This window comes from Diceros bicornis, chromosome 6, assembly GCF_020826845.1.
Source record: "Diceros bicornis minor isolate mBicDic1 chromosome 6, mDicBic1.mat.cur, whole genome shotgun sequence".
NCBI classification, from domain to species: domain Eukaryota; kingdom Metazoa; phylum Chordata; class Mammalia; order Perissodactyla; family Rhinocerotidae; genus Diceros; species Diceros bicornis.
In genome coordinates this window covers 89366442-89393188 of record NC_080745.1, presented here as the reverse complement: position 1 = coordinate 89393188, position 26747 = coordinate 89366442, and the positions used below count along the sequence as shown (strand labels likewise).

The following is a 26747-nucleotide window of genomic DNA, read 5'->3' as shown; positions in this document are numbered from 1 at the left end:
GGTGTCACCAGACCAGGTCCCATCTGCTGCTCCAGGACAGACTTCCATACAGAGGGATGGGCCATGTGGCTTCACGTCTTCTCTCCTCTAAATCTACCAGCCACAGATTGTTCATCTGCTTCTCCAGGACAGGCTGGAAAGCTGTGAATTTTGCTTTTCTAGCAATCTTGTCACCCTGTTGGTTGAGTTGATTGAACAGCGATCTCTGGGACCCCTAGGAGGCCAGTTGGGAGGCCCTATTCTACTATCTTGCAGTTTGTCAGCCGATTTGCACCCTTAACAATAAGACTCCACATTTAGCCTGGTAGAGGTTCATCCGATGTCTTCAGGTCTGTAGTCCTAGACAATCAAGATCTCTGTGAATAATGATTCTGTCATTTAGCTTAGACTATCCTTGACCTTCTAGAATCCAACAGGCAGGATCTCCAGAGAATCACCATCTACCATCAATACTCTAAAAATGGTCATTCCAGCCCGGAAGATTGTGCCCACACTTTTACCCTATCTTGTTAACAGAAGACTTCGTGCCTTTTTAATCTCTGACAATTCCTTGTTACCTTTCTAATAACTTTCCAGAAAGGGGCTTTGAGTGTGAGCTGGCTTAGCTAATAGTAATGCCAGCTACTCTGTACCAGGCACCACACTGAGCACTTTCCATTCATTCTCTCACTGAATTCTCACACTAGCTAGGGAAGGCAGGGTCCATGCGTATCATGAGTTGATACATAAAGAAATTTTGGTTCCTGGAGATGAGAGGAGTGTCTTACTCCATAGCCTGAACCTGAATGCATAAACTCTGTGATGTACCACCTCCCACTTCAGATTGGCTTCCATAAAAAACACAGAAAAGGAGAGCCGAAAGAATCCTGGAAAGCCGACCGTCCCTTCAACAGATGAGGACCTGGAAGCAGCAGTGACCCATCCCAGGTCAGGGGCTTCTCCCCTCCACTTCCATCCATGTCTCTCCAAGATGAAGCCCATGAGAAGCTTTCCATGAAAACACACTGCTGTCCTCCCCCCTCCAGGGTCATCTGGAATATACTGTCCAGATCTTATTTCTGAGGAGCTCCAATCCCTCTGGGATCACGGGAACTTTCAGGGACTTTATTTATCAGTTCATGCCCATCTCCTCTTTGAAGCTGTTGAAATCCCTTTCCTAGAAGCCCCAGGTGGCTTCTTTAGCTGATATGACTGCTGAGATAAAGGGTGATGATCTCCCCAGGGCCCAGGCACGCCCACTTTCACTTTATTAAGATCCAAACAGCTATTCCCCTTCACTGGATCCCCTAACTTCTAGGAGCTGTAACCATCAGCACAGAGAGTCAAGAGTCAGAGAAGCTCAGCTTTAGGAGACAAAAGCTTCCAGCAGATGTCCAGATGGAGGACCTGACTTGTCACTGCTCTGTGCCACGCGGGCCTGTCCCGTAATGTGCATTAGGAAAGCAGTGTCACTCAGAAGCACTTCCCTCTAGGGCATCAGCGCTCACCCAGGTGTGTGGGCTCCTATACAGTATACAATCTAATCAATGTGATTAGATATGTTAGATCTGTTTATTTTGAAATACTCATAATTAGTAGTGTTGTAGGTTAAATTCTGTCCCCCAAAAAGTTATGTTCAAGTATCTAACCCCTGGTAGCTATGAATGTGACCTTATTTGGAAAAAGGGTCTTTCCAGATGTAATCAAGTTAAGATCAGGGTGGTCTCTAATCCAATGACTGGTGTCATCGAGGAGAGGGAAACTTGGACAGAGACTCATAGAGACACAGAGAACTCCATGTGAAGACGGAGGCAGAGACTGGAGTGATGCTGCCACAAGCCGAGGAATGCCAAGGACTGCCAGACGCCACCAGAAGCTAGGGGAGAAGCATAGGACAGATTCGACCTCTGAGCCTCCAGAAGGAACCCTGCCAACACCTTAATTTCAGACTTCTAGCCTCCCAAAATGTGAGAGAATACATTTCAGTTGTTTTAAGCCACCAGTTTGTTACAGCCCTTTATTATGGCAGCCTTAGGAAGCTCAGACAATAGCTGTCATCCATCAACCATGCTCACTTTGTGGCAGGCACCGTCCGTGTACTTTACACCCACCAGCTCACATCATCCTCACCATGACCCTACAAGGTTGGCTCCTAATCACACTGCTTGGAGAGATGAAGAAATGGAGATATAACTAGCCCAGCTGCTTGGCTAGCAATGAGCTCAAGATGGAGTACAGGCTGCCTTTCCTTCAAGGGCATGACCCCCTTTCCCCTCTTCCAGTCCTGGTCCTGTCACCCCAGTCCTGTCATACTTGGGGTTGGGGGCACCTGCCTCCTATTAGAAGGTGCACAATCATCAGCTGACACATCCACTCGAAGCACTGGTGTGAGAGCTGACACCTCATACTGCCCTCGTCCTTCTCCCAAGTAAGTTTCCCCTGTGAAATACTGGGAGCCACTCCCTGCACCCTGCCCTGGATGTCAGAGCCACTGACTCCCAAGGCGCCAGACAGAGCAGGGCTCCTGGACCAGCTCGCACATTTGGGGCTCCAGTGAGACACGGAGACCTCGCTGGGTGGGGTGTGTGTGGTAAATGGCACAAGAGAACTCCTAACTCCAAAACTGATCCCCGGACCCTGTCTGTGACTCTGTGATGCTGGCATCACACCCTACTAGGGAAGATCCAATCTTTATTGCTCAGGAAGTGTTCGCAACTATGTCCAAGAATCACGCAATTAAGTGAAACATAGAATTACCATATGATCCTACAATTCCACTCCTAGGTCTACACCCAAAAGAACTGAAAACAGGTGTTCTAACAAATACTCATCCATGGATGTTCATAGAAGCACTATTCACAATACCCTAAAGGTGTAAACAACCCAAATGTCCATCAACAGATGAATGGATAAACAACTTGTGGTATATAGAGGTACAATGGAATATTATTCAGCCATAAAAAGGAGTGAAGTACCAACACGTGCTACAATGTAGATGAACCTTGAAAAAACACTACACTGAGTGAAAGAAGCCAGACACAAAAGACTACATATTGTATAACCCTATTTATATGAAATGTCCAGAACAGATACCATGGAGACAGAACAGAGACTGGTTGCCAGGGCCTCAGGGGAGGAGGGAATAGGGTAAACCTGTAAGGAGCTTTACTTTGGAGTGATGTAAATGTTCTGAAACTAGATAGAGGTGGTGGTTGCACAAAGCTGTTAATGTACTAAATGCCACTGAACTGTTCACTGTATAATGCTTAACTGTACATTATGTGACTCTTGCCTCAATACATTACTTTTTTTGTAATTCTTGCCACTGATTCATAAACTTACAACTGTGCCAGAAAGTGCTCCCCTGCCTGCCTCCCCCACTCTGCCCTGCAGTGGTTCCTCCTCCTGCAGCTTTCAGGACAAAGCTCCCACTCCCTGACCTGGCCTGCAAGCTCCTCGCCCTGGCCGCAGTCCTCTCTCCCCACATCCCACGCTGCAGCCCAGCAGAGCCTCCCCAGGGATCCTGGCCTTCAGGTGCTCCCTCTCTGCTTCCCTTCCTGTCCTCAGCATCCTCCAAGAACCATCAGGAGCCCCCTCAGTGAAGCCTCCCAAAGAGCCCACCACCCACAACGGAGCCAAGACTCCTTCTCGGGCCAAGAACAAATACTTTGCATTCCCATCCCTGCAACTCTCACCCTGGACGGTCCATTTCTCCACTGGACCATTGAGAGCAAGTCTAGTAAATAACCACATGAGCTGGGTGTGGACTTTTAATCCACGACAACACTATGGGGTAGCAACTAGTATTGTCCTCGGTTTACAGACAAGTAAACCACAGAGTGGAGGGTGAGGTTAATTCTAAATATCACACAACCTGCAAGGGGTATGGCCAGGACTCATCCTCTGCTCAGTGCAACAGCAGTCCACCTCCTAACCCTCCGGGACCCAAGCCAATAACTATCCAGCCCATAACAGGAGCTGACAATAAGCTGCAGAATCAATTCCAACGCAAATAAACCTGCATGGACTTTCACCTGTACCTGAGAGATCTATACACGCACGGCTGGAAACCCCGGTTCCTTCCGCCTCCCAGACAATGCTGGCTTTCATGTTGAGCACATTTCCTTCCCTGCAGCCCTTCCAGACAGAGACGCCATCCTCGAGCAAGACATATGAAAATGCCTCGAGAGATTAAATGCCCACAGCCAAGCTTCTGAAAGTGACCTGATTAAATACTTAACTGTAATACCAGTCTAGACTCAATAGATCAACCCTTCTGGCTCAGGGCGGTCCCGGCTATGCGGCAATTGTGCAAAGCAATGCTTATAAATGGAACAAAGGAAGCCCATTTCTCCTTAGCTTCTGGTAAATTAGGACGGGGAGACTTAATAATGCCGGGCAATTTTACAAGTCAGGCTGCAGGCTCCACTGAGGCCCCTGGGGGCAGAGCCCAGCCATCAGCCCAGGACACAGCTCTCCACAATTAATCACGGCTGACAGCCAGCGTGAAGCCGGCCACAGAGCAGACGCCAGGGAAATGGGTCTGAGGCTCCCAGCCCACCCTCTAGGCCCCTTCATTCCACCCGGGGGGTTTGGAGTCCATCATCTCCCTCAGGGTGTATATTCTGAATCCAGTGCATGTCTTCACTCCATTCATGTTTTGTTCTTTCAGCTTCTCCAACAAGCCACTCACCTCCTCTCCAAACTTTGGACACCCAGTTCCCCTTGCTGAGAGCCCTCGTCTCCTCTCGTCCCTTAGGTATCTTCTGTAGGTGCCCCAGATCTCTACACACAACACCTGCTCCCAGCAGCGCCCCCAGACTGTCCAGCCCTGGGTAGGTGTCCTCACCCTAGAGAGCTCTCACTCGGAGATCATAACCGCCTCGTCCCAAGTCCATCTTTCCCACTAGACAGTTGCAACCCAAGGGCACAAACTAAATTTGCCTCGTTCTTCACTGAGTCCCCAACACCTAGAAGGGTGTCTGCCATGAAGGCATCTCGGACTCAAAGTCTGCTGGTAAAGGCATGAAGGAATGAATGAAGTAACTCATAGATATTCTCTCTAGAGGGAAAGAAAGAGATCATCAACTCAAACTAAAAACTTAACTGTGCCAGGAGAGCCTATTCACCTCAAATTCTGGTCCACAAACTTCACAGCAAATCCAAACTGAAAGAAAAAAGTAGACGAAAGAGAAACCAAAATTGACTAACATTATCACATACCTGGCACATCAGTTACCACCTTAGCCTCCAGACAATTTTCTAAAAGGATGACACAGAAGATACTGCAACACAACCTCTCTGAGCATCAGTTTCCTCAGTGAATGGAGACAGGGTGCAGGGAGCAGGGGTCTAGGGTGGGCCACCGAAAGTTCACGAGTCTCTCCTTCCAAATGGCCCACTCCGAGAAATACCTTTTACTTGGTTCTCAAATGCATTTCTGCCCTGATTCCCCATCTTAGAGCTGCCATAACAAATTACTGCAAACTTGGTGGCTTATGATAACAGAAAGTTATTCTCTCACAGTGTTGGAGACCAAAAGTCCAAAATCAAGGGGTGGGCAGGGCCATGCTCCCTCCAGAGCCTCGGGGGTAGGATCCTTCCTGGCCTCTACCAGCTCTTGAGAGCCCCAGGTATTCTTTCATGTTGCTTGGCTTTTGGCAGCCTAACTCCAATGTCTGCCTCCATCCTCGCATGGCCTTTTCCCATATGTCTCTCTCCTCTTCTGATAAGGACACCAGCCATATTGAATTGAAGGCCTGCTCTACTCCAGAATGACCTCATCTTAACTAATTATATCTGCAATGAGCCTATTTCCAAATAAGGTCACATTCTGAAGCACTTGGGTTAGGACTTCAACCTATCTTTGTTAGGGGGAAACACAATTTAACTCATAATATCCTCTTCCATCATAGGACGTTTATTAAATGATCCAGTCAAGACATCGTAAGCATAAGAACTGGGTTTTCCCTTAAGTTAACATGTAAATATATGCAAATACGTGTGTGAAAATGTTGTTTTTCAAAGTTTAATTTTTTTCTTTTATCTACTTTTCCTGGATATCTAAATGCAGACTGAAGCTTCTAAGCAGTTTTGAACTGAGAACAAACATCAAATAATTTATGCAGAAAGATTAACAGCGCCCTAATTTTTTTTTTAATAAAAGACAAAAGCACACTAAACATAGGTGGCTTTGTCACCAAGGATCCATTTTCAGGCTTACATTGTGCTGATGATGGCATTCCCAACTACTAAGTGGTTACCAGGTGCTAAGAATTTTACACCTATCATGTCACTTACTCCTCTCCTCTCTTTACAGATGCACAAACTGAGGCTCGGAAGGTTAACTAACCAGCCCAAAGTCAAACAGGAATTAAGGGGTCTGAACTCAAGCCAAGTGCCTCCCTATGGGCTCAGCCTATGGATCTCAGGACTGGAAGATTCTCATTGTTACCTGGTTCAACCCTCCACCTCGACACACATGCACAGCAGGCACACTCCACATCACACCCTGCCTTGAGAGAGCTCATTTGGGAGGTTTTCCATTTTCCCATTCTCGTCATGTAGGATTCTAACAGTACAGGCTCACGGCCTCTCTGATGGCTCCCTGAGATGTCACTCAGCCTGGCCTGACACACTTCAGTCACCACATCAGCACTGGCCTGACACACTTCAGTCACATCAGCACTGGCCTGACACACTTCAGCCAGCACATCAGCACTGGCCTGACACACTTCAGCCAGCACATCAGCACTGGCCTGACACACTTCAGTCACCACAGCAGCACTGGCCTGACACACTTCAGTCACCACAGCAGCACTGGCCTGACACACTTCAGTCACAGCAGCATTGGCCTGACACACTTCAGTCACCACAGCAGCACTGGCCTGACACACTTCAGTCACCACAGCAGCACTGGCCTGACACACTTCAGTCACAGCAGCATTGGCCTGACACACTTCAGTCACATGTCAGCACTGGCCTGACACACTTCAGTCATAGCAGCATTGGCCTGACACACTTCAGTCACCACAGCAGCACTGGCCTGACACACTTCAGTCACCACAGCAGCACTGGCCTGACACACTTCAGTCACAGCAGCATTGGCCTGACACACTTCAGTCACATGTCAGCACTGGCCTGACACATTTCAGTCACAGCAGCATTGGCCTGACACACTTCAGTCACATGTCAGCACTGGCCTAACACACTTCAGTCACAGCAGCATTGGCCTGACACACTTCAGTCACCACAGCAGCACTGGCCTGACACACTTCAGTCACATCAGCACTGGCCTGACACACTTCAGTCACCACAGCAGCACTGGCCTGACACACTTCAATCACATGTCAGCACTGGCCTGACACATTCAGTCACAGCAGCACTGGCCTGACACACTTCAGCCACCACAGCAGCACTGGCGTGACACACTTCAGCCACATCACACTGACCTGACACACTTCAGCCACATCAGTCCTGGCCTGACACACTTCAGTCACATGTCAGCACTGGCCTGACACACTTCAGTCACAGCAGCACTGACCTGACACACTTCAGCCACCACAGCAGTACTGGCCTGACACACTTCAGTCACCACATCAGCACTGGCCTGACACACTTCAGCCACCACAGCAGCACTGGCCTGACACACTTCAATCACATGTCAGCACTGGCCTGACACACTTCAGTCACAGCAGCACTGGCCTGACACACTTCAGCCACCACAGCAGCACTGGCGTGACACACTTCAGCCACATCACACTGACCTGACACACTTCAGCCACATCAGTCCTGGCCTGACACACTTCAGTCACCACAGCAGCACTGGACTGACACACTTCAGTCACAGCAGCACTGGCCTGACACACTTCAGTCACAGCAGCACTGACCTGACACACTTCAGCCACCACAGCAGCACTGGCCTGACACACTTCAGTCACCACAGCACTGGCCTGACACACTTCAGCCAGCACATCAGCACTGGCCTGACACACTTCAGTCACCACAGCACTGGCCTGACACACTTCAGTCACATCCGCACTGGCCTGACACACTTCAGCCACCACAGCAGCACTGGCCTGACACACTTCAGTCACCACAGCACTGGCCTGACACACTTCAGTCACCACAGCAGCACTGGCCTGACACACTTCAGTCACATCAGCACTGGCCTGACACACTTCAGCCACCACAGCAGCACTGGCCTGACACACTTCAGTCACATCAGCACTGGCCTGACACACTTCAGTCACCACAGCAGCACTGGACTGACACACTTCAGTCACATGTCAGCACTGGCCTGACACACTTCAGTCACCACAGCAGCACTGGCCTGACACACTTCAGTCACATGTCAGCACTGGCCTGACACACTTCAGTCACCACAGCAGCACTGGCCTGACACACTTCAGTCACATCTGCACTGGCCTGACACACTTCAGTCACACAGCAGCACTGGCCTGACACACTTCAGCCACCACATCAGCACTGGCCTGACACACTTCAGTCACATCCGCACTGGCCAGGCTACTAACTCTTCAGCAGCCCTTCACACTCCCATGGATGCCACTGGTCACCAATGACTTTTTTTTTTTTTTTAAAGATTTTATTTATTCATTTTTTCCCCCCAAAGCCCCAGTAGATAGTTGTATGTCATAGGTTCACACCCTTCTAGTTGCTGTACGTGGGACTCGGCCTCGCGTTGGACGGAGAAGTGGTGCCTTGGGGCGTGCCCGGGATCCGAACCCAGGCCGCCAGCATCAGAGCGCGCGCACTTAACCGCTAAGCCACGGAGCCGGCCCACCAATGACTTTTTAACCTTTGATTTGCAATTGCCACACTATTTTATTCCAGTCACAAAGCTCCCCACTGACATCATCGGACAACCTCCGTTTGATCATGTCAATACCCTAGAGCAAAGTCAGCCATCTGTCTGCCGGGTAGCCCCAAGCTCATCATGCTCTCCTTGCCTTCTGCGACGAAGATGGTGTTCATTTCACGCACCTAAAGTGGCAGTTAAGAAAACCTCATTTCACTGTTAAGAATCATCTCTCCTTGACATTCTAGATATTCCCTCCGCTTCTCAACTTCTCAGAAAAGGAAGAAATCAGAAGCTTCCATGTTCTAGAAGTGTCACACAAAAGGCTTTCTAATAGTGTGACTTCATTTGGGTCTCAGCTGTACCTCAATGTTTTGGATTCATCCGTATGGATGCCCCATGCGCACGTACACTCTGCAATGTGTGTATGGTTAGAAATGTACCCAGGAATCTCCTGGGTGGTAGGAAGAGGCATCAAGAGATCTGACAGGTGAAATGAAGAAGCTAGACTAGGTAATGCCAGGATTTCACCCAGCTCTTACTGTGTGTGTGTGTGCATGCCCGTGTGAGTGTATACACCTAATTAAAAGTATTTTAGGACATAAGCAGAGGGCAAATTGGGCCTACTGCCCAGTAAGGCAGGCTGTACGAAACAAGAAATGTTAATAAAAACTGAAAACAAGACTCAACACCACTATTCCATTTCTTCAGGCTTGTGGTGCACTCCCAACCATGAGATGAATCATTATTAGGTCAGTGATAAAGGCGGGAAACCCAGCGAAAATTTTATAAGCTAAAATTTTATAAGTAAAAAAATTGTTATAGGCTGACACAGCTAAAGAACATCGGCAAAGCTGCTGCACAAATTTGCAGGTAAGCGGCAGACTATGTCAGGTAAATAAAATACCGACTTTGAAAATGGCAGTACTAGTGCAATGCTATTTATGCCACGACTATTAAAACTCTGTCCTTAAGAAACACTTTCATCCAATCCTTCATATCCAGGGCCTCAGATTCTTCACTCTGAAGGCTCATTCCACGCTAATCCCACCTTTAAGTGACTGCCTATAACTCACAGAGATCAAAGAGGGAAATGGTGCAGACAAATGGTTTAGGGCCCTTGCCCACATCTGGTCCCCACTGGGAACTGCTGGTCAGATGAAAACTGCGAAATGGAGATTTTATCGTTGTGCAACTGGAGGCAACACGGTTGAAGAGGCAAGAATCCGAAAGAACCAGATTTCTGTTACATCGCACTTTTTTTAAATCTTTCACTCAACTTTCACTGCCCCACTCTCACTCCCAACATTTCCAGGGCCTCCTGCGTTCATTAAAGTTCTGGACAGGGACTGCCAGAGAGGGTCTCAGCCAGCTCCAGCCCCCCAGTTTCTCAGTTAGAAAGACAAGGAGGCTGAGTTGTCCTTTCAACTTTAAGGGTCTACGAAGCTCTCATTTCTCTGCCTGCTCTCGACACACGAATAGATATGCTGGGAAGGGTGGTTACTTCTGAATGGTACATTCTTTGGAGAATGCCTGGAAGTTTTTTTACATCTTTTTACCTTTCATATTGCTTGCATTCCATTCATAATTAGCACACAATCTTATTACAAAACTAATAGTTATTATTCTAAAATTAAAAGATACTAAGACTCTAAGCCAAGGGTCAGCAACCTATGGCCCCCAGGCCAAAGCCAGCCACAGCTTGGCTGTGTACCGCCCATAAGCTAAGAATGGTTCCCCTCCCCCCTTTTTTAGGTAAAACTCACATAATATAAAACTAACCATTTCAAAGTGTACAATTCAGCATCATTTAGTACATTGTTGTGCAGCTACCAACTCTATCTAGTTCTAGTTCTAAAATATTTTTCATTATCCCCAAAGGAAACCCCATACCCATTAAGCAATCACTCCCCCCTCCCCCCTTCCCCTAGTCCCTGGCAGCCACCAATCTGCTTTCTGTGTCTACGGATTTGCCTATTCTGGCCATTTCATATAAGAACCATAAGATACATGTCCTTTTCTCTCTGGCCTCTTTCACTTCACATAATGTTTTCAAGGTTCATCCATATTGTAGCATGATCAGCACCTCATTCATTTTTATGGCTGAATAATATTCCATTTTATGGCTATGCCACATTTTGTTTATGCATTCATCCACTGATGGACACCTGGACCACATCATCTTTTGGGTATGAGAGATAGTACCACTGCTACAACCATTCATGTATGAGCATTTGTTTGAATGCCTGTTTTCAATTCTTTGGGGTATAAACCTAGGAGTAGAATTGCTGGATGATTCGTTAGTTCTATGTTTAACTTTTTGAGGTACTGCCAAACTGTTTTCTGGTTTTTACATTTTTAAATGGTTCCCTTTTTAATGGTTATATAAATATCCTCAATTTTGCTTCCTGGTCTGTAAAGCCTAAAGTATTTATTACCTGGAGCTCTGCAGAAAAAGGTTGCTGATCTTACTGTTCCTTTTAACTGTTCAAGCCTTCACAATTACAAAATACTTCAGTATATACGATCTACTTTGACTTCATTGGCTTTTCATCACCACGTTGTGGAGCAGGAAAGACGGGTGGCGAGACCAGCCTTTTACAGATGATCAGAGGCCCTGAAAGCTCTTCAGAGCCTCCCTGGGGTCCCATGACCACCAGGAGCTGGAGCTGGACTCACACCATCTCCCTTCTCAAACCCAGTCTTCCTTCTACTCTCCCTCCTGCTAATCCAATCCTTGCAGTCAACCACACGCACAACCAGACTAAGAAAGCACGTTATTGGAACATTACATTAAAACGGGACTTGAGAAGTAGTCTTGTATAGATGCTGAGAGGAGGGGGAAACTTAGGGGGACATTCTAAGGACAACAAAGCCACAAAGATGCTGCTGATGCCCCCAGTTATCTGAGGAACACATGAACAGAGGTGTGGCTGAAGTGCCCAGCCCCCAACATCACCAAACATGTATGCAGCACGGGACCAGGCGTCCAGCTTAGCTCAGGACAGAGCCCCTTTCTAGGGAGGCCCCCGGTCAGGGATGAGGGAGCTTTAAGGCCATTTAATCTCATCACCCACTGGACCCCTGTACTGACTCTGCCACACGTCCTGGAAGGGGCAACACATCCAGGGATGTGACTTCCCACCAACAGGAGATGTGCGGCTCTCATGGCAGCTCCTGACACTTTGCTGAGATGACATCTCTCTGTCCCTTCGCCTTCATTCAACAAAGTGTGCCAGGGACCACACCAGGTGCAGGGAAAGAGAAAGGAACACAACTCAGCCCTTGCCCTCAAGGGCCCTCTGTCCAGCAGAGGACATGGGTAAGGAGCACACCAACTCCTCCCACGAGACTGGAGTAGAAGCAGGTCATGGAACTGCAGAGAGCAGCATGGAGGAGGGCCCGTCACCCAGCCTGGGTGACTCAAGAAAGGTTTACAAGTTGAGCTGAGCCTGGAAACGCTAGGAAAGTGGTAAATAAAGGGTATTTCCAGGCAGACAGAAGAGCATGTGCAAAGGTACTGTGACCTGCCAGAACACGCAGGGTTGAATGCATCAGAGCCTGGGAATGGAAATACCACCAGACGTCACTGGAGTCAGCCAGACTAAGTCCCATCCGTCCTGCATGTGGGAGTCCCCAGTAGGGGTCCCATCTCCCCTCTTCCTCCCCTTGTGATCCTCAAAGCAACACCCCCCAAGAACAATCTGAAGAAACTTGGCAGCCTGGCCACGGTGCCTGGAGGACCAAGACGCATTCTTGCCTTTGAAAAATGGGCAGCAGAACACACATGACGTTAGAAGGATTTGAAAACAAATCTTGTGAAGTTAATAGAAGCACAGCAGTTTGGAAGAAAAATAATCACATTTCCCTCCTGCTAAATCATTATTTGCCCCTGGTAAAGTCAATTATGTTAAGGAAAATAAGTTATTATTTTAGAAAAAAAAAAAAAAAAGAGGCTTGATAAGTGCCTTTATTCCAGCAAATAAAACTCCGAGAGCAAATGCTTGAGTTCCTGAATTTATGAGGGTCGTGGGGCAGCCGGAATGGTATCTCCTAGACAAAATGTTGGGGATGGTCTGTAATTCCTGCGGCAACTGCGCATCTTGCCCGGGACCTGAGCTCCAAACTGCCGTCTGTCTCTCAGCAAGGAGAAGAAACACAGCTGGCTCCTGATCATCTTTGTGCAGCCAGGGCGCCTGGCCGGGGGCCCCCGCCACGCTTCCTTGTCTCCTCCTCCTCATCCTCTTGCCCAACACACACCTTTCAGGAATCAAGTCCTGCAGGTTTCTCTCTTTTCTTCCCAAACGTGCAGGAAAGACTTTGCTCCCAAAAACAGTCACAAGACTACCAAGTCATGACTACTGAGTGCATCAGGCATTCTCAACAGGGAGCCAAACTGCCCCCCAGTGCCATGTGGCAATGTCTGGAGCTATTTGGGGATGTCACCACTGAGGGGAGGGGAGTACTACTGGCATGTAGTGGGTAGAAGCCAGGGATGCTGCTAAGTACCCCACAATACACAGAACAGCCTGGCACGACCAAAAGTTATCCAACCCAGAATGTCAACAGTAAACAGGTCAAGCAACTTGCCCTATAGGAATTAGCTCATTTAGCCCTTGAGCAATCGTGTAAGGGGGAAACTACTGTCACCCATGGTCCACAAGTGAGCAGACTGGGGCACAGAGGGCTGCAGATCCCCCCAGGCATCTCAACTCGTGCACTACGGACGGTCCTGGCTTTGACGCGGCAGCCTTCACTGGAAGCACTTTCTTTGCGGTGAGGTCAACAAATATTTGCAGGGAGAAGGCACTGGACGTCACATAGGTCACCTCCTGGGCAGCACCAGCTACCGCTGGGCAGAGCTAGCCTCTCTCACCCAGACTCAGGGCCAGCTGCTCCAGGCCCCTGGCTGTGCACCACTGACCAGAGCTCATCCTCCTGACCACGCAGTTCCATCAGCCCAGAATCTGCTTTAGGGGACTCTAGTTGATGAAACTAAGAAGGGAAGACCACAGTGCTGTGAGCTCAGGAAGAGGCAGGCCTCTGGTCCCCTGGATCCTGACTCCCTGCCCCCGGGGCGTGATTGCCCCCTCACTGCGCTCTTTCCACTCCACTCCCCTCTCTCCTCCCTCCTCCCTCCCAGGTCCTGGGGACTGAGGACCATTCTCACTGGGCAGTCTTTACACACATGCCTCACAGCCCCCGGGGTTGGGAACAAAGGGGATAGTCAATTTTGGAAGGGGTTAGGAGGCTGAGGGGTTAGGAGCCTGATTGCAGGCTGAGGCCTGCAATACCGGGGAGGGTGGGTGGGGGAACAAGTCACATTTGGCACAAACCCTATCACACTAAGGCAGCAAATCACAGACCATGACCTGGGACCAGCCAGGCACCCAGACAGACAGCAGCGTAGCAGGAAATGAGGCCAAGGAGGCCAGGACAGGCATTTTAAAAGGCCTCCGAGCAGACGGCAGCCACCACAGTCTGAGAACTCCGATCAGAGAACCCAAGAGCCCAGGATGGATGCTACGCTCTGAGAAGACAAACAGAACGTGTTGGTTTAGCCGCGGAAAAAATCAAACAGATCCACATCCTTGCAATCCCTCAAAGCTCCAAAAACCATAGAGCTTTTGTAATTCATTTAATGTCAAAAATCTAGTCCGAGTGCAGATGAGGCTAATCATAGGTCACTTCCCTCCCATCACGAATGCCCATACACTCAGGCAGCTGCATCCATATGTCTGACTGCGGGGCGTTGCCCGGACCTGCTGGGAGCAGTCAGCGCACGAGCCATCTGCACGGGTACCACCTTTCTCTGCATACTGAGACAAACCTGAATTTTGAAACAGCACTAGCCCCAAGAAGTTCAGATAAGAGACTATTGACCTGTACCAGGATATAAGCCCCATGAGGGTGGCTCTGGATCCCCAATGGCTAAGAACAAAGGCGGCAAGCAAACACGAAGGAAGGGAGGGAGAGAGGGAGGGAGGAAGGGAGGAAGGAAAAGAGGGAGAAAGGGATGGTGGGAGGGACGGAGGTAGGGAGGAAAGAGTTACTTGAAGGCACAGTTTTCTTTCTTTTTTTTTTTTTTTGGTGAGGAAGATTGGCCCTGAGCTAACATCTGTTGCCAATCTTCCTCTTTTTGCTTGAGGAAGACTGTCCCTGAGCTAACATCCGTGCCAATCCTCCTCTATTTTGTATGTGGGTTGCTGCCATGGCATGGCTCGATAAGCGGTGTGTAGGTCCGCATGGGGATCCGAACCTGCAAACCCCAGGCCACTGAAGCAGAGCTGGCAAGCCCAACCATCACATCACCTGCTGGCCCCAGGCAGTTTTCTTTTACAGACAGGTGCCACTTAACGACGGGCAGATATTCTGAGAAATGGCAGGCAATTCCGTCAGGCAATTCTGTCACCATGTGAACATCACAGAGTGGACTTACACAAACCTGGATGGTATAGCCTACTACACACCGAGGCTATATGGTACTAATCCCATGGGACCACTGTCGTACATGCCATCCATCGTTGAACAAAACGTCGTTACGCAGCTCCTGACTGTATCTCTAATTTCTCTGCGGCTTACGACAATTGCGTTTACCACTGAAGCTGGGACACACTTACCTTCGTCACTATTCATCTCTACACGTGGAGTGAACTGCCCAGGTTAGCTGCTCAGGCAGAGTGCTCATCGGCTCACAATGTTAGTCAATTACTAGATAACTTGTCTAGTAATAAATAAAATAGAAATTACAAAATTTTAAGAAAAGTGAAGCTCACAATGCCACACTGCCCTTTTCCAATTAAAAAGTGATTAAAACCATCACCAGAAATTGCATCTTTTCTCTATAATAAGTTAATATCAATAACATAATAAGTGAATATTAATAACAACGTGGAGCAGTACATTTTCCTGCTGAAAGCTCTCCTGCATACATTATCTTGCTGGCTCCTCCAGGCACAGCTGAGAGGTGAACACAAGCGTTATTATTTTCCCATCTCCTAGGAGAAGGGCCTGAGGCTCGCGGAGGGTGGATGAGGTTGTGTAAGTGTTGCGCCCAAGCCTGGATTCCAGGCATTCCGACTCCCAATCAAATGCTCTTTACCCTACACCATACTGTCCCCACCCCTAACTTTCAGTTACTGTAGTTGGGACTATAGTTGTGATTTAACTTTACAGCCTTTTTCGATGCATGCTTAGCCATAAAGATGTGTTATTTCAGAATATAAAGATTCCATTCTAATAAAGAAACAAAAACCAACACTTAGAAACAAAGACACAGTTCTCATTAGCAGGCTTATGCACACCACCTTCTGAGGCCCAAAGAATTCAGCAGGCATGGGGTCTGGGGATGCTGTGCACATTTTAGGATGGTGAGAATAGGAACTGCCAGGCAAATATGAAGACGACTCATTTAGAAAGCAGCTTTCCTATGCTCACGGGTCCACTTCCCCCAGGAGCACCCTTCTGGGTTAAGTACACGGTGAAGAACATCGTGAAATCTACAGGACACAAGGAGCAGAATCCACACCAAGGAAAAAGGCACCATCTGTCCTCATTTACATCTTTTCACATCTCTTCACATCTTTGAAGGAGTTGAGACTTCTGTTCTGCCAAGTGACTCTCAGGGATGAGAAGGTGTGAGAACTTACGATCCCTGGGCTCAATGCCCATAATGCTAGAGGGTCCATCGTAACTCTTACGGACTGATGGAAAGCAAGTGCCAACAGGAACATGTGGAGATCACCAATATTCCCATCCTCCTCTCCCCACAGGGAACATACCAGACTACATTTCCAAGCCCTACGTGCTGTTAGGTCCGGCCAGGGCCTGAGGTCTGGGCAAACGAATGTGAGCAGAAGGATGGGCACCACCTCCAGCCCTGGCAGGGAAGAAAATCTCCTGTGCACTGTCCTTCATCTCTTTCTTTACCCATCCACAAGTTGAAAGGCAAGAAGCTCAAGAGTCTAGTGGAGGGCAGAGCCACAGGAGAGAAGAGGCCTGAGTCCCAGAATGACTCCATGGAGCAGAGCCCCTGTGCCCCCTCCCTCTTGGACTGTGACATGAAGGAAAAACAAACTTTTATTATATGAAGCCAGTGAAATGCTGGGGCTGTTTGTTTCAGCAGCTAGCCAACCCTAATTCAGAGAGGAATTCACCACAGTTACATTTATATATACAAGTGTATCTAATGTAGCCAACTAAGTTAAACAAAATCACTCAAGAAGGCATATAAATTTTTTATCACACTCCTGAGGAACTGCAGCAGCAAACTGCAACTGTAAACAGCAGCTGCACCAGGATAAAGAGACTGAGTTACATTTTTGATGAGAGATTTATCCAGAGGAGATTTAGAGCTCTGCCTTCATCTGGTCCCTTCAGGACCCCTGGGAATCAATAGGAACTCCAGCCCCTGATCTGACCTCAGAGCAAACATTAAAATTCTAGGAAGCCATTAAACTTCTCTCCCCATCTTCTACCCTCCCCTTACAACAATGGATTTGGAGATGAGGTCTTTAAAGAGGTGATTAAGGTAAAACGAAGCCATAAGGCTGGGCTCTAATCCAATGACTGGGGTCCTTATAAGAAGAGGAAATTAGGACATAAACACACACAGAGGGAAGACCATGTGAGGACACAGGGAGAAGGGACCATCTACAAACCAAGGAGAGGCCTCTGAAGGAACCAGCCCTGCCCACACCTTGATCTTGGAGTTCTAGCCTCCAGAACTAGGAGAAAATAAATTCCTGTTGTTTAAGCCACCCAGTGTGGTACTTTGTTAAGGCAGCAGCCTAATACATACTTTACACACTGATTTGAATGACAGCCCCCAAATTCCCACTGTATTAATAAAAGCAAACTTAGGAACAATGCTATTGCTATTTGCATAACCATGTTTCCAATCTGCCTTAAGGTATACTGGTTCCTGTGACCCTCCCACCAGCCCGACCTCCTACAGGAAGCAAAGCATTATCAACCCATTTTGAAAATGTGGAAAAGGCCTGGAGATGTTCAAAGACTTGTCTCAGGTCGCATGAATGAAGAGTGGCAGGCAGTGTCGGGACTAAAACTCAAACTCCGACCCCTCATTGGGGTCCCCTCCTCATTGCCTACCTCACAGAAGACCCTCTCAAGACACTGAAGGAGTTTGAAAAGTGACCATCTTGCCAGCGGTGTAAAGCACTGTTGATCTGCCTACAAGCCTCCCACTCCTGATCTTCTCTTCAAACTGGACTCAGGGCCCTTCCGTGAACAAATTCAACAACTTCACAGCTCAGCGGTCCTGCTCCTGCTGTCCGTCCTGCGAGCACCACTTCTGCCAGCAGCGTTCCCTGGAACCACAGCACAGGCTTCTGCCCACGGACTCATCTCCCAAATTAAACCAAGACAGCCCTCAAGGATGGGCTGCAGTAGGGAAATGCAAATCCAAACCACAATGACGCCACTACACACCTTTCAGAGCAGCTAAAACAGACAATAGGGACAAGAAGAAATGCTGGTGAGGTTACAGAGAAACTAGATCACACATACATGGCTGGGCGGAATGGGAAATGGTACAGCCACTCTAGAAAAGTCTGGCAGTTTCTTAAAAAGCCAAACATGCAACTACCATACAATTCAACAGTTACACTCCTGGGCATCTAACCCAGAAAATGAAGGCTTCCATTCACACAAAAACCTGGACATGAATGTTCACAGCTGCTTTATTTGTAAAAGGCAAAACCCACATGTCCATCGAAGGGTGAATGGTTAAAGCATCTGTGGTACATCCATGCCATGGAACACTACTCAGCAATGAAAAGGAGCAAACTACTGATACACACCACCTGATGAATCTCCAGAGAATTATGTTGAGTTAAAAAAGCCAGTCCAAGAAGGTTACATACCGTATGGTTCTGTTCATGTAACATTCTTGAAATGATAAAATTATAGAAATGGAGAACAGATGAATGGTTGCCAGGGATTCTGTGGGAGGGAGGAAGGAGATGGTGTGGCTATAAAAGAACAACATGTCGGGTCCTTGGGGTGATGGAAATGCTCTGTATTTTGACTGTATCGATGTCAATATCCTGGTTCTGATATTGTACTGTAGTTTTGCAAGATATAACCTTGGGGGAAACTGGTAATGGGTACATGGGATCTCTCTGTATCATTTCTTACAACTGCATGTGTCCATAATTATCTGAAAATACAAAGTTTAACGAAGAAAAAAAGAGAGTGGAAGGAAGGAAGAACAAAGAAAGGAGAGTGAGCAAGCAAACAAGCTTGGGCAAAGGCACTGTGGGCAAAGGCATTCTCTGATGTACCCAGCAAAGGACTCAACAACGCCCTGTTTCTTTCTTCATCTTTCACTACCTGTATCCTCAGAGGTCACAAGAGAACAAGAGAAAGAACCATTCACACATCCTAAGACAATCCTGATAAGACGTCTGATATTCTAAGGCAAACAATGGCACAATAAATTTAAAATTTTTATAATGTTCCCAAAGTAAAATCGGGTTTGTAGAAATATAATATGGCCTAATTTGGTTTTTCTGCAACTCCAGTGAATGAAAATGTCTGCATTTCTATTTACTTATGATCAAATCTAATTTTTCTTCCCCAGAGTAGCAGCTTGCTTGCTACTCTAGATAACAAGATATCTCTCTGCAACTCCCACACTCCCAAATTTATTTGGACATTACACTCTTCCCAGCAATTATCATTACTCACAGCTAATCTGAATACACACAAGTCATGCTCCCCAACACCAAGCAAATGTCACTTCCCCCCAATATAGGGACAAAACACATCACTAAGAAATCAACTTTTGAGGAAAAGCATTCTTCCAGCAACTGTGACTGTTAAATCCAAACAGGAAATCACTTGTCACTACATTTCTAAACTGTGCTTTACTGGGCCAGCCCCATGGCTTAGCAGTTAAGTGCACGCGCTCTGCTGCTGGTGGCCCAGGTTCGGATCCCGGGCGCACACCAACGCACTGCTTCTCCGGCCATGCTGAGGCCGTGTCCCACATACAGTAATGTGCACCTATGACATACAACTATCTACTGGGGCTTTGGGGGAAAATAAATAAATAAATAAAATTATAAACTGTGCTTTACTAAATAAAAATTAATGAAAGCAGCACTCCATTGAGTTCTTGGCTTATCTCAAACACGGTGCTCCGTGCTCTGCCAACATTATCTCAATGAATCCTCACTGGTCTTTGCGTAGGCAGGCTTCGCTCCACTTTCCGGGTGAGGAAACTGAGGCTAAGAAAGCACGAGTAATTTGCTCTAGGGTCACTTAACAAATAAAAGCCAGGAGTTAAAGGAGTCTGTGGCGCCACGCCCACATCCCCAGTTTGAGAGCTCTACCTGGAAGAGGCCAGAGGGAAGAGCACACACTTGGTCCACTGGTGGTCAATCTGCTTCAAAACAAAGCTAAAGGCTAGAAAGAGAACCTTACTCTCCCACCGCCCTCTACACCACCTCTCTTAGTTTCCTATTGCGGCCATAACGAACTAGCACACCCAGAGCAGCTTCAAACCACCCACATTTATTATCTCACAGTTCTCCAGGTCAGATACTCAGCGGCTCTGGGTATCAGTCAAGGTGTTGGCCAGCAGGGCTCCTGTGGGAGCCTCTGGTCTGGGATGAATCTATTTCCAGGCTCATCCAGGCTGGGACTGTAGGATTGAGGTCCCCGTTTCCTTGCTGGCTGTCAGCTGGGGGCTGCCCCTAGCTCCCAGGGGCCTCTCTCTGGTCCTTGCAAGGGGCTCCCTACATCTCAGGGCCAGCAACTGTGCAATGAACCCTTGCCAGCCTCAGAATCTCTCTGACTCCACCTCTGCATCTTTCTTCAAGTCCCTCTTCCGTGACCAGCCAGAGAAAGTTCTCTGCTTTTTGGGCCCACGAGCATAATCCAGGCTCATCTCCCCATCTCAAGGTTCATAACATTAATAACATCTGCAAAGTCTCTTTTGCCATGTCACATACCATATTCATAGGTTCTCAGGATTAGGGCATGGACATTTTTGGGGAGCCATTATTCTGCCTCCCACACTATCACTGAGAGGTGAGCATAGCATCTTCAGTTGTGACTCTAGAACATGCTGTATCTTTTTACCTACTCTTAGGAAGAGGATCCTGTGAACACAATTTTATTGGTGTTGGGAGGTAAGACTCTTGAGTTGCTGGGGGTGATGGAAAAGTTCATGTGGTCCAAGCCCTGGTGTGACAGCTCCATCAAAGTTCACGCCTGTGTCAATAAGCCAAGTCTATAAACACTGACCCACCAAACTCAAGCCCAAGGGAAGAAATTAACAGGCTAATAAGTTTCACGGGCAACTCCCCACCCCCACCTCCACTGGAATGAATCTGGGGAACCAGCATTTCCTGCCTTTGCTGAGGAAGCAACACATCAGCTGTTTACTCCTTCCCTGATTTTACAAAATAAATAAATAACTGAAGTGTCTCATTTACAAACAATGCTTCTAACAGAGTCCAAGTCCTCGCAAACAATGAGCTGTGATTCATGTTTCCAAATGAGATGGAGTTTTATCATTTTCTTTCCCCTCGTGATTCATTCATTGCCCAAGTCAGTGGCCAGAGTGGAAGCGTGGCCCACCCACAGATCCACCAGAAACCCTCTAGGGAAACAGAGCCCTGTTGTTAGGCTCCCCAAAAAAACACTGTGGTTGGTAAGGGGGATCTCCAGTAATTTTCCCTTAGGCAGAAACAGCCAAATAGCTAATGGGAATGAATCCCTACATCCCAGCACTTACATCTCCCCAGTCCACACCCTTCTTGAGGACAGTGGAATCCTCCCAGTGCATCCCAGACACATGGGAAGCCTGGGATGACCCCAATGCAAGCACCCCAGCCTTCCCTTCTGCCCAAAATCGGTCCAGGCCCGTCTGCCCTCCCTGAAGGGGCTCTAGTCATTTAAAGCTCTTTCTGATGCTGAGTGAGTTGTGCTGTCTTATTTCCACCCAGTTCAGCTGCCTCATCTCGAGCTGGTGAAACTAAGCAAAACAGCCCCCTCTCCTCTACCTGACAGCCATTCACAGCCTTCCTAGACATGCCTGGCACAACCATCCAGGATACTTTTCTTTGGAAACTTTTCAATACAAAGTTTTCTTAAAACCAAAGTATTAGCCAAAGGTGTGATCTTAGAAGTCACTGCAGTGAGTGCCAGGGAAGCTTCTGCAAGGCATGTGACTTGATGGGGAGGAACACAGCCACGTTCTTGCCCACAGCCGCCTGCCCAGTGAGGAGACCCTGCTCGCTCTATCCCTGAACTTACCCTTTGGTCTTCTCTAGACACAAGGGTCAAGCCACTCTATAGGTGTCCACACTTACAGTGTCCTCACTGACACCATCAGGTCACCCTGGGAGCAAAGGAAAGGCATCAAAGTGTCTTAGGATGTGGTGCTGCTCCAAAGAGAAGCCCCTCCCCCTCTCCTGGTGCACAGAGTGGGGGAGAGCGTGAACTCTAGAGCCACAGGCAGGGTTCAAATCCAGGAAGTAGCACTTACAAGTGGTGCGAGAGAGGGCAAGCAATTTATCTTCTCTCTGCCTCTGTAAAATGGGAGTGATGGTAGTCACCACTGCCCAGGACTGAGAGGCAAGCCCTGGGCCAGAGCTAGAGCTGCTACCTGCCTACTCTGCAGGGCAGTGGGTCACCTGCTCCTCTGCTTGCCTCCTGCCTCTCCGCAGTCCTCCAGCTCCTCCTCCATCTCTCGGTGCTGTGTTCCCTGCGGATCTGTCCTCAGCTCTCTCCTCATACACATCACCCCAGCAGGCTCACCACAGCCCGGACCCCCACTGCCGCCACACCTGAAGCAATCTCAGCCAGCATCTCCACCCCAAACCTCCCTCATCAAATGCAGATTAAGGAGGACCTTTCTATCAGGATGTGCCGCGGGGCTGAATCCATGTGGAGGCGCATAGGGTGCACGCTCAGCACGCAGTCAGAAAGCCCACCTCTGCCGCTACTCTTGGTGCATGTCTGAGCCTCAGTTTCCACATCTCCAGAAAGAAGGTTGGAAAGGAGCTCAGCCATAGTGGTCCTGAAGCAAGGAGGGCCCTCTGCTCCCCGGTATGGAACAAGCCATCGTGGGCTCAGAGGGGTACCCAGTCTCAGGACTGTTCCCAAGGCCACTGTCCAAGCCAGCTCCACTGCATGTGGCTGACATGTAGCAAAGATAAACAACCGGAGTCACAGAGAGGAGAGCCCCCCGGGGCTGGAGCCACCCAGGAGGCTTCCGGAAAGTCAGAGGGCCAGGACTGAAGCAGACCAGCAGTGGGCAAGACACTCCTGGAGTCGCCACGGGAGTGCGCGGGCTCAGAGACAGGAGGACAGGAGGGCTGCGGGAGGGGAGCGGGGACCCTGGGGGGGCACAACCTGGCGGCAGAGGGGAGGCCAAGGTCACAAAAGGCCTTACAAGTCAGGCAGACAGTCTGGCCTGGGTGGGGAGGTGGTCCACCACTTTGGATTGAGAAGCAGGAGAAAAGTGAGACTAAAAGCCACCGGGAAGATCCGGGGATCCCGGAGAGCAGCCGCGGCCAGACCGGGGCCCGGGGTAGGCCAGTTCAGAGAAGGCAAGAAGCCACAGGCCTCGGCAGGCCGGGCTGCGGACCCCTGCGGAGGACGGCAGAGCGGAGCCGGGCTGGGGGCCTGTTTCTTTGCCGTTCAAGAAAGCCTCGCTCTCTGGAATGTGTATTCACTCCGTTCGAAATGTAAACTTGCAACCCGAGTCTCCGTACTCCCCTCAGGAAACGACAAAGAGCAGCGGAGCCAAAACAGGTCCCCGTCCTCCCAACGCGCTCTCCGGGCCCCGGGGCCACCAGAGCGCTCAGCTGCTCCGCTCCGAGGGTCCCGCACGGCCCAGGGCACGAACCCCAAGTGGGGGGAAGCGCGCTCGGCCCGCCCGGGTGGCGCACGCCACTTCCTACTGGGGGAGACCACAATTCTTCGCTTTGATCATTGCAACCTGAAACCGTCCACATGAGCCCCAGACACTGCACAAAACTTCATACAAAAAGCAAAAAGGCGCGGCAGAACAATGACGCCGGGCTTCCCGGCCGGGCCCAGCCAAACTCAAGGCTTCGGCCGCGGGCAGAATGGGACCTCCGAGTTAGGGGCAGCCCGGGAGGCTGCAAGGCTCCGCCACTGGTGTGCCCGCCCGAGAACTGGATGTCGGAGAGGACACCCTCGAAAAGTGGCACAACCCGCCCCTCACCCCCGCGTGTCCCCGGCCCGGCTCGCCCGGGCTCCAGTGGGGGCGCGGGGCCAGCGTGCGCCCGGGGTCCGAGCGGGCAGCGCCCGCCGACGGGGCGCGATCGGGCACTCGGCCGGGCGGCGCGGGCGCGCGGGGCGGAGACGCGTCTTCCCGGCCGCCCCGGCCACTCTGCATCCCGCCCGCACCGCCCGGGCCGGCGGCAACAGGCTCCGGGCACCCCCGCCCGCCGCCCGCGCCCCGCCGGGGCCCCCGGCCGCCCGGAGCGCCGCGCCCCGAGAAGTTGGGGCAAGTGGCGGGGCGGCGGCGGGGACGCGGGCGGCGGCGGCGCGGGACAGGCCTGGCGCGAGGTGGGGCGGCGCGCGGTGCTCACCCACGCCGTATTTCTCCTCTCTCTTGGTGGGCACCCAGCGCGTCATGGCGCCGCGCGCGGCCCGAGCCCCAGGCCACCGCGAGAGCCGCCGCCGCCGGTCGGGCAGGAAACTCCGCGCCTAGGCCGCCATTTTCCATTCCTTTCGAGCCGCGACAGGATGGGGAGGAAAAAGTTTGCGGCGGAGGCGGTGTCATGTGGGACGGGGCGGGCGGAGCGTCGCGGGCCGGATGGGAAAGGCCGGGAGCTCCGGGGAGAGGCGGGACGGCCTCGGGCTGCGCGCCCGCCCTCGCGCGCTCGGACTCGGCTGCGCTCCACGCCCGGGGACCCCGCGGCCGCCGCCGACCCAGGCCCAACGACCGCTCCGCCCCTGGATCCCGGCGCGCCCCATCCTGTCCCCACATTCCCGGCCCACGGACACCCCCGATGGAGCACCCCCCGCAGGGGCCTAGTCTTTTCATTATCCGCGGAGTTTCCTTCAATCAGTGAGCCCTCCTGGGGACTGGGTCTCATACAATGAGAGGGGTGCGCCCCCGGGGGAGAGGGAGTTCTATGAGATTTATGAAGTGTGTGGTTTGTACAGCACGGGAGTTAGACGGGCGCCTGGTGATGTAAGGTCCCCAAATCAGATTCCGCCTTGGTGGAGAGTCCTGGAGCAGAGCCAACCGGGAGCTCCACTGGGAGGAGCCTTCCAGAGCACGTGGTTCATTCTTTCATTTGAAGGACTTGAACTGAGCACCTACCCCGTGCCCAGGTGTGCTAGGGGGTGTAGGGGGTGATGCGTAAAGGTAACAACAAATAGGTAGGCCAGCTTTGAGTGCTTGGGCAAGGACACCCAAGGTGAGGGGAAGAGATGGTGCAGTGCTGGTGAGGGAGTGTTTTCCAGGGAGGTGACCTCTGGCTTGAGTGCTGGATGAGTGGAGCTACCCAGAGAGGCCAGGAGGGAGAGGCAGACGGAGCCTGCTAAGGCCCCGAGGCCTCAGCCTCCTTGGGCTTGCAGAAACTTCTGCTGGTTCACTGGGACTGGAGGACTGTGAAGCGGGAGAAGAGAGGAGGTAGGATTGGTGCTGGCGGGGAGAGGATACTCCAGGCCAGGCCTAGAGCAGACACACATGACTTCTTAGGAGCTTCTTCACGCAGTAGGTGAGTTCTCAGACTCGCCTGTTTCCCATGCCGGTAACAGATGGCGCTTCGGAGTTTCCAGGGAAAACTTTAAAACAACACACACACCTATTTATTTTTACCGTAATTTTGGAAAAGAATAGAAAAATTAAAACCAAGAAATGGAGGAGGAAGGAGACAGCCTCGGAAAGAAGGCAGTCCACTAAATGGAGGAAGTTTGGCTTCACGGACTATTAACCGGCTGTCCTCCTCTCTCTCATGCCCCCAAGAACTAGTGACAACAGCAGGAGGCCCGGAGCCTTCAAGGATTGGAGGAAAGAAGGTAAAAAGATGGAAGGCTTCCGTGGGGTAGGGACAACGCTGGGTGGCAGAGCTGGCGAGGGGGCCAGTGGGGCCTGGGAAGGGCCAGATGGGCCATCATTTTGCTGCAGAGATTGCCCGTCGCCTGCCTTCGGGGATGCTCTGAGCCAGGGAAATCTCACCATTCAACCCAGAATGCAGAGTAAATAAACACTGTGGAACGTCCCCAGAGCTCGTCAGTTTGGGTGGATGAGAAGAAACCTACTGTATACAAGAGGATACAGTGCCATTGCCTTTGACTTGAGAGTTTGTGATAATCGACCACAGATTCACAGAAAGTCACAGGCCTTGTTTTATTGATAAAGAACTTAAGTCTCACAGAGGGAAGGTGACTGGGTTCCAGTCTCACGCAGCCTCATGCGTGCACTTAAAGCCTTCTGTGGAAATTAGAAACTTCAGGGGCGGGGCCAGCCCTCCCTGTGGTGTAGCAGTTGAGTGTGCGCGCTCCACTGCTGGCGGCCCAGGTTCGGATCCCGGGCACGCACCGACACACTGCTTGTCGGGCCATGCTGTGGCAGCGTCCCATGTAAAGTGGAGGAAGATGGACACGGATGTTAGCTCGGGGCCAGTCTTCCTCAGCAGAAGAAGAGGATTGGCATGGATGTTGGCTCAGGACTGATCTTCCTCACAAAAAAAAAAAAAAAGAAAGAAACCTCAGGGGCTCAGGCCCTGAACCCATGGCCTGGTGACTTGGACCTCTTGAAGGAGAAGCAACTGTAAAGGTGCTGTACAGGAGAACTAGGGTGCTCCAAGACAAATGACATGGTGGCCTGACCTACCCTAGGTCAAGATGGGCTTCCTTGAGAAAACAATGTAAGCCCAGACTTTAAGGATAAGCAGAAAACTAGATAGGTGAACTACTGAGGGAGCAGCAT

The 26747-nt window shown here is 50.2% G+C and overlaps 1 protein-coding gene across 2 annotated transcripts in view; it reads right to left on the bottom strand.

Moving 5' to 3' along the window:
• The window catches only part of DOCK1 (dedicator of cytokinesis 1), a 512522-nt gene extending 487958 nt beyond the window's left edge, over nucleotides 1-24564 (bottom strand). Inside the window, exon 1 of one of the 2 annotated variants that reach the window (XM_058544272.1) lies at nucleotides 24394-24564. In XM_058544272.1, coding sequence (XP_058400255.1) covers nucleotides 24394-24439 — 46 coding nt within the window. In that variant the 5' untranslated portion in view covers nucleotides 24440-24564. The remainder of the gene's footprint in view (nucleotides 1-24393) is intronic. The other variant, XM_058544274.1, reaches the window with a different exon arrangement.
• Between the last annotated feature and the right edge of the window lie 2183 nt (nucleotides 24565-26747).